The sequence below is a fragment of the Myotis nattereri genome, assembly GCF_964212035.1.
Source record: "Myotis nattereri genome assembly, chromosome: X".
Taxonomy (NCBI): domain Eukaryota; kingdom Metazoa; phylum Chordata; class Mammalia; order Chiroptera; family Vespertilionidae; genus Myotis; species Myotis nattereri.
The window spans coordinates 96,443,644-96,455,734 of NC_138078.1; the positions used below are offsets into that span (position 1 = coordinate 96,443,644).

Genomic DNA, 12,091 nt, shown 5'->3' on the forward strand with positions numbered 1-12,091 from the left:
CCAATAAATTTAATTTTTAAAAATTCAAAAAAAAAGAAAGGTCATTTGTGGGAAACTGTTTATTGCCTTCACTATCTGATAAGCGTAGACAGAGAACCCCCCGAATGCTGGGTGCCTTTGAAGCCCTAGCAAAGGTTGGAGCTAGGCATCACCTTTGTTTGTCCAGACAGAGGTAGCTGAAACAACTCCCCCATTTATTATTAGTAAATCCTTGCTGATGGGCTAGTCTGCCTGTTGCCAGGGGTCACCTGCCTAAGGGCTATGCTATGAGTGTGTCCCAGGATCAATAAAAGCTTGGTGAGGCCTGAGCACGGGAGGAAGTCCTTCCCCTTGAGGTGGACTTGCCCGCCTGGTCCCCCAATATTTCCAATTATCTCTTGTCTTTTCATTTTCATTTGTGTGCGGCTCTGCTTCCAGTTTCTGAACTCTGACCCACGCAGGACGTGGGAAAGAAACACTCAACAGTCATTCTAGAATGAATTGGCATGGGAAGCTTCATGAAAGATGTGGGACTCAAGCTGTAATATGTCACTCTTCTCAAATCAGAGGAAAGCCTACAGAACCCGTCTACTTTTCTGACTTCATCTCCTACCACTGTCCCCTCACCCCTCCTCTGACTTTTTCATGTCCTTAAAAATATCAAGTATTTTCCTGTCTCATAAAATCTGTTTTTACTGTTCCCTGTGATTCAAGCGTCCTTTCCTATAATATCTATATACTCACTTCCTATAGGTCTCTGTTCTGTTCAATTTCTTAATATCTAGCGCCCTTCCCTAATCATGCTCTATATAAAAATATTAATTCATGCCTCATCCACTTCCTTTCCCCTAATGTGTTTTGGTCTTCATAGCAAGACTGTACCTGGTCCAGAGCAGATACTCAAGAAATATGTGTACAATGAGTGAATTCATTAAATATGAATAATGGCAGATTCTCCCATGCCAAGCAATGAGAAAAAGCTTGACTAAAGGAGCATGAGTACTGTTATCCCCATCTCCTTAGAATAGTGCCCACCTCATAGTAGGGACTTCATCAATCTATTTATATAATAGGCGAATATGCAAAGTGTCCCCACTGGAGTTCAACCAGGAGACCGGGAATTCTATCATTCACTATGATGTGCGCTGATCACCAGGGGGCAGCGCAGAAAGAAGAAAGACCCTGGCCGGCAGCTACCAGCCAAGGAAAGGGGGCCCTGGCTGGAAGCCGGAATGATCACCAGCCAGGCGTAGGGACCCTACCCGTGCACAAATTTCGTGCACTGGGCATATAGTAGTAAATAAATAATGACGAAATAGAAGCAAAGGGAGACCAATATAATTAAAAGAAGCCTATAACCATCTTCGAAATGAATTCTTAAGGCAATTACTACATTCTTTGTATACTAATACATCTGGGTACATATAACATGTTTTATTTTCAATTCTGGCTATTACCAGCTTTCTCACTTTACATTCATTCCATGTATGGTAGGTCCTCGGGTTTGGTCAGAGATCCATTCCTATGGCGCAGCATAACGCGATTTTTGCCGTAAGTCAGAACCCACCTACATAAGCACCTGCGTCACTCACATGAAGCACATACACAGCAGTAATTAAGTGAAACAGTAAAAAAAAAAAAAAAAATTAAAGGAGAGATAACAATTCCTGACCTTTACTTGTGGTAAATAAATAATAAAAAACATAAAGCACATATGTACATACGTCAAAATGACGGAACTTTATTTTTTTATAAATAAATGGGAGATGGCAATGTAACCACAAAACGACGTATGTTGAGTCCAACGTAACCCGAGGACTGTCTATATATTCTTTGTAGTTTAGAGATAGTTTCTGAAATTCTATATCCTAGCTGTACGTTAAGCCAGGTATTGTTTAAAACATAAATACATTTTTAAATTTATGTTTATTGTTGAAAGTATTACAGATGTCCCCATTTTCCTCCTTTTTACGCCCGTCACCCCGTCTCACCTCCTCCCCCCACAAGCTTTCACTGCAGTATTATCTGTGTCCATGGCGTATAAATTATTTGGTTAATCTCTTCCTGCCCCTCCTCCCCACTTGGCGGCTCTTTAATTTTCTGTCTTCATTTGCACTTAATCACTAATTCGTCCGCCCTGCACTCTACAATTATACTAATGATAACAGCAATCGTAACTAACATTTATGGACGTTTTGTGTTAGAAACTGTCCTGAAGGGTGTGGATATATTATCCGGTTTCAATCATAGTACAGGAAACCCATGTTATCACATTTATGTATATTAACCAACTCTAATTTACTTTCTGTTCCTAGTCCAAGGCCAAAGCCCCGAAAACACTGAGAAATGATTACTTGCACCCCGCTTCCAGTCACCTTCTCTTTTACATCGCGTCTGGGCTCCATCCTTTCTTGAAAAGTCACTGAGTGCTCCTCCCCCTCCTTCTTGTTAAACTTTGGCAACCATGGCAACCAGTGCTTTTCCTGGTGGTCCGCAGGTAACGCGGCCACCAGGGGTCAGAGGTCTCGCGACGTAACCACGCATGCGAAGCCTAGTGACCTGACCTCTAAGTAGAGAGCGCGCCTGCCAAGGGGCGGGGCCAAAGAGCCGACGTGTGCGCGCGCAGATTGTGACCGCGCGGGAGCTTTCGCCAGTCTGAGGGGGCGGAGTCGTGCCGTTCACTCGCTCGCTGGCTGGCGCGTCTTCTTTCTTCGCCTCTCAGTTTTGGACAGAGCAAATTAGGTTTTAGGAATGGCGAGTGCACCCGATTTCCTCACCATGCCAGGTGAGCAAGACCAGCCTCAGGCAGGCTCCTCGCATGCTGGGGCGGACCCGCAGCGTTCTGAGGTAAATTGTCCGTGGGCCCCGGGAGGAGCGAGACCTGAAGCCGGTGCCCTCGTGCCGAGGTCCTGGATCCAAACGGTTCTTGAGCAAGTAACAGGCTCACCTCTCCGGTGGATCACTCCCTCGGAGGTGGCTCCTGTCGCTGTGCTGGCCGTCCAGCGGTACCTGTCAGAAGAAGAGCCGGGAGACGTGATGCGCAGCCAATCCCGTTACCGCTATGACGTTACCGTTGCAGACGGGGTGTATCAGGAGAAGTGCTTTCTCCACCCCAGACTAAACTTTCTGGTGTCTAAGAATATCCTGAGAGCTGGCATCACAGTGAGCATTTTCAGAGTCTCGTGTCTGTACAACGAGAAAAGGTTAGGCCAGGGCATCCTCTGCATTGATGAGGTCGACTGTGGAGAGACCTTGGACCCCATTTCTTTAGCGACTCCCTTCAGAAATGGTGCGCACCGGGAGATACCCGAGAGGCCCCTACGGGGCGGGAAGAGCCATTACCTGGCCCTGTGGAATAACGAGGACCCGTACGGAGATATCTGGTTAACGAACAAGCAACCTGAGGAATACAATTTGGACCGTAAGTAATGGGAGGGAACCACGGGACGGGGTGTAAACATAGTTGTGGGGTGCTTATGTTAATGGGAGAGGAAGCGGGAAGGTCGGTACTGTTTATCGGGAGTGCTAGACCGCTTTTCCTCAGCGACGGACAGACGCTCGCTTAATGAAATTTGCACAGCCCTTGTCTTGCTTTGATTGTGTCAGTGGCTGTTCAGAAAGCGTCTGAGTAATCTTAATTTTTAAAAATTACATCTTAAACTAATCTGTCAAACCTAGTGGTGTTGCACTCAGTAGTCCTAAGTGTTCATTGTGCGTTTGACCAGTGGAATTGATCTTAACGCCATTACCGTTCCAGTTGTGGAAATAGCACTATGGTGATCAGAGTGTCTATTGATTTGAATTAGAAATAAAAAGTTGTAAATATTTGTGGTTTTAACCTTCATTCAAAAAAGAATGTTCTATGATTTTTCCTTAATAATTTACATGAATGAAATGCCATTTTATGTCTTTGAGTATAGCAGTTATGTAAACAATAGCTTTTCGAACTTGTGATTTTGTGGGAAGACTTGGAATTCTCATGTTTATGTTTCTTATGACCACGGGTAATGCTGATCTGAGAAGTTCAATTCTTCTGGGTCAGAAATAGGAAGTTAACTTGAAAATGTCAACTGGTCATCAGCAACTGCTCTAAAATATGTTTTATCTTAAAACAATGAAGTAAAGGGAATGATTATATTATGGGCATGTACATGTATGGAATGGGGAAGAAATAAAAATGGAAAAAAATACACGCAAAAGTGTTAGAGGGAGAAAGATGATAATTTCTACATTACTGCTTTTCAGGTGTTTGGGATTTTGTTTTACTTTTTGTGTTGTTTTTTTTTTACATTGGGCTCATAATACTAGACCATAGATAATCTTACTATGATGTGTAACAGCAACAAACTTGAAAGTAAAAAGATAACTGCTTCAAAAATGTGCAGTTCAAGTGATATCCAGTTGTAAGGGGGCGGGGGATATTACAGAAATGGGTAGCCAATGATTATTTAAATAACTTAAGTTTTAAAGGCAAGATAGTAGTTTCAGAGATGAACTAATGGAAAGATTTTTTATCTCAGTGGTGCATTACTACTATAAGGGTTGATCATTTTTATTTTTAGAATTTAATCTATAAATGAAAAATGGTACTCTAGAAGAATTTAGGCAATAATAATTTGTAAAAATTGGATTTCACTTTTCTGATTATGAAAGTAATATACGTTCATTATTGAAACCGTATTTTTATTACAAAAGGCAATGTCCATGTGCTAAAAATCCAAAGGTTTAAAAAAGTACATTGTATTAAAAATTTAAGACCCACGTACAGTAAAATTTTGATGACAAAATCTAGAAGTAGGTATATTGGTGTTCTTTCAGGATTGCTGTATGTTTGCAGTTTTTAATAAAATGTTGGGGTGGAATGAAAGGCCCCTTTTACCTCCTTCTATGCCTTCAGCTTTCTTCTCAAAACTCCAAACTGTCCGCCATTTGGTGTGTAACTTTGAAAAAAATAATTATTTGGTGTCACATGATTTGCAATTTCCACTTATCTTAAACATTTTTAATGACATCTTCATACACTCTTCCGTGTTATGGATGTATGATGATTTATATACTCACTAGAGCCCCCATGCATGAAATTCGTGCAAGGGGCTCAGCCCTCGCAGCCCCGGTTGCCTTGGCTGGCCCTTGCAACCCCAGCTGGACGTCTGGAAGGTCATTCGGCTGTTCTATATAATACGTTGATTTATGATATATACACATAATCTATGACATATATAGGATTCCCATGTAATGAGTAATTTGTAATTTTAGGAAGTTGGTGTGCGTTTTTTTCAATTTTAGATCCAAGGCGGAACATCATTAAGATATACGCATATGTGCTCACTATGTTTAGTTATTTCTGTTGGATGGATGGATTCCTAAAGTGAAATTGCTTGTTTAAATATTTGGCCCTAGCTTGTTTGGCTTAGTGGATAGAGCGTCGGCTGTGGACTGAAGGGTTCAGGGTTCAATTCAGGTCAAGGGTACATGCCCTGGTTGTGGGCTCAATCCCCAGTAAGGGGTGTGCAAGAGGCAGCCAATCAATGATTCTCTCTCATCATCGATGTTTCTATCTCTCTCCCTCTCCTTTCCTCTCTGAAATCAATAAAAATATATTTAAAAAATAAATAAACATGTCTCTTGATAATTATAAAATATCAGCCTAAGAACTTTTCAAAGATACTTTTTTTTTTTTACATTCTCTTTTTACAACCATTTTGCTATGGTTGCTTTCTTTTTGTTCACTTATATATCTGATATTTTAACCACTAAAATATAATTTTGAAATTACCACGAGATATTAAGTAGGATTTTTTCTTTTTTGTATTCTAGATACCAGAATAATTTCTCTTGCTCACCTTGAAAGGATCTGGACTAAGAGAACGTATTATCCTGCTTTGCTTGTGAGAATCATGCATAAATCAAGACTGAGATACTATGGAAAACCCAATAAAAAGATGATTGAGCCATACCAGGTATAAATAAGATAAGAGAGTACATGTTAATTTAACAGTTATAGATTATAACTTACAGACCTGACTCCATATTAGAATAATGTATGCTTAAATAACATTTTAACTTAAATTTAATAATTTTTAAAATGTACATAGATGTGTATTTGAAGGTATTTTTCTAATGTAATTTCTTATAAAAATAAATTTTTTTTGTGTTGACAACCTTGAATTCCTTGATCCAGCCGGTCTCCTTCACACCTTTTATTATTATTATTATTATTATTATTATTATTATTATTATTAGTTAAGGTATTACAAATGTGTCCTCATCTCCTTCACACCTTTTTATATATCTTCAACCTTTTCCTCTCTACTGTGCTTTCTATACCAGAATATAAATATACTTTAGTCTCCCATTTTAAAAAAGGAAAATAATTATCCTTTGACCTCAGATTCCTCTATTCCCTCTCTCCTCTTCAGGCAAGATCCTTGAAGAAGTAATCTACACTAGATGTTTTCACTTACTTGCCTCTCATTTACTTCTCAACACAATTAGTTTGGCATTTTTCTTAAACTGGTCACTCACTAGAGACCTAATTGTCAAATCCGTCTGACACGTTTCTGCTATCTTGACTGTCTGTGCCATATAATGCTGGTGAGAATACTTTCTTGATTTCTGTCCTTTTTTACTTAATATTTTACTTTATTTTCACTGTTATCAAGAATCACTTTGGGTGTTTCATTCAACTTTGAAAATAAAAGTTGTGTATTTTTTTAGAGAATTTGGAAAATGTAGAAATCTATATGAGTAAGACTGATAAATAATATCACCCCAAATCATACCAGAATCACTGTTTGCATTATAATGTGTTTTATTCATTTTGTATGTGTATATCATATATCCACACACACATATATTCTATATGTGCACATATCTATGATATCATGTGTATAATATATTTCATATTTATTTGTATATGTATGCATGCATGTCTTATACTTCATATGACTATGTCATTTCGTATTAAATTAACTTACAAACTGGCAATTATATAGCACATAAAATTTTATATTAGTCAACATTCTCTTAAGTATTTTCTAATATCACTAAAATTTCTTCATTATGACTTTTCATAGTTCTAGATTCTTTCATATATCATAAATTATTTAGTCATTCCCCTACAGTTTTACTTCCTCAGTCTTAAAATTTTAACATCCTGTAGATAAAAGTAACAAATATGTGTGTGCTTTTACTCATCTTTTCAGACCTTTTTGGAAGTTGCTGACAATTCAGGAACTGTGTCAGTGATCATGTGGAATGCCCTGTGTCCTGAGTGGTATAAATGTTTGCAGGTTGGCTTAGTTCTTCTGCTTCAAGATTATTCAGTTAAAAAGAGTTTTCCATTCAGGCTGCAGCGTCTCCCTGTGGATCCACAGATCAAACACATTTCTACTATGGGTTAAGTATTCAGTGCATTTTGTTTCTTTTATGACTATATATTTTTTATAAATCTGCGAAGTACCATATCAGCCAAAGACTCTTAAAAATTACTAAAGCTGTTAGAACCTGACAAACCTTTAAATTCCTGTATCGATAAAATTTCCAGTCAGTCACTTAATGAGTATATTTATTTATTACTGCATTTATTAAGAAAAATTATCTGAGCAATTCATTGTTTATTAACAAGCTCCACTTGGGATTACTTATTTTTATTATCTTTTATTTTTCATTATAATATTAATGACTTGAATGCAATTTTTGTTACTATGAGCTACTATTCAAAAGGGCTTTTTTGAAATAATTTCAAACTTACATAAACATTAGAAGAATAGTATAAAAAATTTTATATACCCTTTACACAGATGGAACCATTGTTAACATTTACCTTGCCTTTATCATTCTCTCTCTCTCTCTCTCTCTCTCTCTCTCTCTCTCTGTCTGTCTCTCTCTCTCTCTCTCTCTCTCTCTCTCTCTCTCTCTCTCCCTCTCATCTGAACCATTTTAGAGTAAGTGGCAGCCATTATACATACCTCTTTACCTTTAAACACATCATTAATCTTTCAGTATGTATTTCCTAAGAACAAGAACACTCTAGTACATAATTACAATACAGTTATCAAAATCAGAAACTTTAAAATTAATACAATACTGTTATCTAACCTATAGCCAATATTCAAATGTTGCCAATTGCTGCAATTTTGAAAGGGCTCTTTCTAATTGGTATTAAAATCAAAGTTATGACATCTTTGCATCACCCTAAATATTTTGGGAGCATTAGAATGAATATATTAAGTGATTGCTTTAAGAGTTGGATATGATATTTTCTTGCATTTCCATTTTTCAAAATTGTGAATTACATCAATCAAAAAGTATAAGTATTGTTTTCGCTTATAATAGTTTTATACTGGACCTGTATTTCTATATATTCTAAATTTCCTAGCTAATCCGTTAAGCTTAATTACTTAGAGACTGTTCAGACAATGTAACCTTTATTCATTGTTTCCTTAAATATATGTTTATTTTGGAAAACCTCAGATTATTAACAATAGGACATGCCTGAATGAACCATAAGTTTATAGAATGTTTTTCAAAATAATTAGTAATATGGGAACTGTAAAATAAGACCCTAACAAAATACCATTTTGTGTCACTAGACTGACAAGTAATAAGAAATTTGATGATACCAAAATTTGGAGAGGATGTGGATCAATGGGAAGTCTTACCCACTGTTGATGAAACTATAAAAAGTTCTTTAATTTAAAATAGTTTAGAATTATCCTGCCAAGGGAAATATTTGCATATTCTACAATTCTGGATTTCCCTCCTAAGTATAATACATTAGAAAACTCTTGCTTGTGTACACAGGGAGATATGTACAAAAAGTTCATCGTGTCATTCTTTATAGTAGCAAAAACTGGAAATAATCCAGATTCTGTCAACATGATAATGGTTAAATAAAATTGAAGTATGCCAAAATCCAGGAGCATTATTCAGCAATGACTATGAGGAAAAAAAACTGCTATATGCAACTGCATGAATAAATTTTGGGACCATAATGTTAAAGGAAAAAAGTAGCCCTAGAATACTGTATATGATATGATTCCATCCATTAGAGTTTAAAAACAAAGAAATCCAAACGGTATTTTGTTTGGACAAAAACACATAAGTGATTAAATATCCTTTTTTTTAAAATTAAGTTGATGATAAAACATAAAATTTAAGGTATGTTGAACCTTTGGTGGAGAGATAAGTGGATGTGACAGTGTAGCAGTAGGTAAAGAAAGCTTTTGGTAATGGCCTTGTTCTTAAGTTTAGTATTGGGCTCAAAAGTATTCAGTCTATTTTTTCCTATGCAATTTGTACACATGTATATTATTTTATGTGCATTAACTATAATATTAAAGTGATATATTTGTTTTTCAGAGGTCTGCCTGAACCTTCGAGATCCTCCAACTAATATAAATATCATTCCAGAAGGGCAGGTGAAACCAGAATGGGGATTGCCAAAGTTAAATCATCGCTTTATCACAAGGTAAAATAATTTCTTATAAACTATCCTATATAGCCCTGACCAGTTTGGCTCAGTGGCTAGAGCGTCGACCTGTGGACTGAAGAGTCCCAGGTTCGATTCTGGTCAAGGGCATGTACCTTGGTTGCGGGCACATCCCCAGTAGGGAGTGTGCAGGAGGCAGCTGATTGATGTTTCTCTCTCATGGATGTTTCTAACTCTCTATCCCTCTCCCTTCCTCTCCATAAAAAATCAATAAAATATATTTAAAAATAAAAATAAAAAAATAAAATATCCTATATAATAAAAGGCTAATATGCAAATAGACCAAACAGTGGAACAACCGAACAACCAGTTGCTGTGATGTGCACTGACCACCGGGGGGGCGTGTGCAGAACATGGCGGGCATTGGCCGCAATGGGATGGTGGAGTTGGTGAACGGGGGTGACCAGACCAAGGCGGGGTGCCACTTGCTGTCATTGGGGCAAGCCTCTGGTGGTTACTACAAACTCTTTGCTCCCATGCGCCACAGTCCTGCCCAGCACTCACACCTGTCACCGGTGCCAGCCACACCCGCACCCACTGCCAGGGCCGGCCCTGCTTGCACCCACAGCTGGCACTGGAGCCAGCACTCGCATCCACTTCTAGTGCCCGGCGCCAGTCCTGATCACTTGGCGCCATCGGCAGGTGCCAGCAGCAGCTACCAGCCCTGATCACCCCTGAGGGCTTCTCCACCTCCCCCCTGCTCCTGAGAGACGATTAGGGCAGCAGCCGCCGCTCACACCTGCTGATGGTGCCAGCCCCGCTTGCACCCACTACTGGCGCCCATCCCAATCACCCTGTACTCTCAGCAGGTGCAAGCGGGGCCAGCGCCATCAGCGCATGGGAGCGGAGGCAGCCAGATCTGAGCTGCTGGCAGACAGGGGACTAGGGGCCGCAGCAGGAGGGGACGGGCAGGGGTATGGAGAATGGGCCAAGACCGGCCCCTGTGCCTACTGCAGTCTTGCGGTCCACAGTTCCTTTCAAGGTGCACAAATTTGTGCACGGGGGCCCCTAGTCTTAAATAATTTTCAATGTTAGTCACCAAAATAAAATATTATAATTTGCTCAAAATCTACCCGAAATTTTGCTATATTAATTATGTAAATGTACATTTTCACAATCTTAGTTCTAAAATACTTTTTTACTGTTTAAAGATACAATATTTATTTAACTATTTGTTTTTTTAGATCAGAACTGGATCATATGCCAGAAAAGCAAATCTGTGATGTTGTTGGCGTTTTAGTTTTTGTAGGAAGGGTCCAGCGGTTAAAAAAGAGAGGTAAGCTTTTGAAATTGAAAGTAATAAAAGGATTTCAGTGACTAGTTCTGTGTTTATATGTGCATAATCAGTTACCTTCATTTATTCTAATATTATATCTATATAGAAAACGGTGAAGATTTTTGGTCATATCGCTGGATTCACATTGCTGACGGGACTTCAGATCAACCATTCATTGTGGAACTGTTTTCTACATCTCAGCCAGAAATCTTTGAAAATATTTGCCCAAGTACTCAGTTCCAATATCTTTATCTTTTTATTTTTTCAAGTGGGGGCATTAACTTTAAAAATGTTAAACTTAATTATAGAGGGTCATAATACTGAGTTAGCAAATTCAAGCTATCTGATAGCATGTTTAATTTTTTCTATATTAATATTATATTTGGTATTACATGTTAACTACCTTCTGGTTTTTTATTCAGAATTAATTTGGGATTGAACTAGTTTTTCAGAAAATAGGTGCTCTTATTCTCACTGTTAGCATTTCAGACATAAAAGCATAAGATTCGGTGAAACTAAAACATAGGTAGTCAGTTTCCTTTGTCTATACTTGGAAAGACAATGAAGACTTTCCTAATGTTGAGTTAATTGGTAGGAGATTGGCAGGCTGTGTAATTAAATTTGACAATGATAAGTATGATTCCATTTGAGTATTAAATTAGTATTAGGTTGGTGGTATTATAACAGTTGGTTAATATTTTACTTACTTTGTCATTGACCTTTTCCCCTTGCATTCATTTAGATATATAGGTGTTTTTTCCTCACTAATTTTATTTATTTGAAAACATTTTAGAAGCACCCTATTATATATTTTATATAACAAGTTAGTTTTTATATCTATTATAAGAAAAAAGTATGCATAATACTTTTTAACAACTTAAGTGAATTTTTCCTTCTTTGATTTTGTAGTATCAAGCTATTTTAGATATGATGTGCTATTTTACTATTTTCTAAATGATTGATTATATGAATTAAATACCGATTGTTAAATAATTGTTAACATTAGGGAAACTCTCAGTCTTGGCCACATGCAATTTTTTTTTTAAATCAGCAACATTCCCAGCTGGCGTGGCTCATTGGTTGAGCGTCGACCTGTGAACCTGGAGGTCGAGGTCATGGTTTGATTCCCGCTCAGGGCACGTACCCAGGTTGAGGGCATGATCCCCAGTGTGGCGCATGCAGGAAGCAGCTGATAGATGATTCTCTCTCATTGATCTTTCTACCTCTCTCTCCCTCTCCCTTTCTCTCTGAAATCATTTAAAAATAAGTTTAAAATAATAAAAATAAAATCAGCAACATGGTAGAAATTGTAGATCAGAAGACTTGGAGACCTAGTACAAGAC

The 12,091-nt window shown here is 37.9% G+C and overlaps 1 protein-coding gene across 1 annotated transcript in view; it reads left to right on the forward strand.

Moving 5' to 3' along the window:
* Nucleotides 1-2,631: 2,631 nt before the first annotated feature.
* LOC308536249 (RPA-related protein RADX-like) overlaps nucleotides 2,632-12,091 on the forward strand; it is a 55,847-nt gene continuing 46,387 nt past the window's right edge. Inside the window, exons 1-6 of the mRNA XM_081115348.1 lie at nucleotides 2,632-3,400; nucleotides 5,797-5,939; nucleotides 7,185-7,377; nucleotides 9,343-9,451; nucleotides 10,657-10,748; nucleotides 10,855-10,977. Coding sequence (XP_080971474.1) covers nucleotides 2,731-3,400; nucleotides 5,797-5,939; nucleotides 7,185-7,377; nucleotides 9,343-9,451; nucleotides 10,657-10,748; nucleotides 10,855-10,977 — 1,330 coding nt within the window. The 5' untranslated portion in view covers nucleotides 2,632-2,730. The remainder of the gene's footprint in view (nucleotides 3,401-5,796; nucleotides 5,940-7,184; nucleotides 7,378-9,342; nucleotides 9,452-10,656; nucleotides 10,749-10,854; nucleotides 10,978-12,091) is intronic.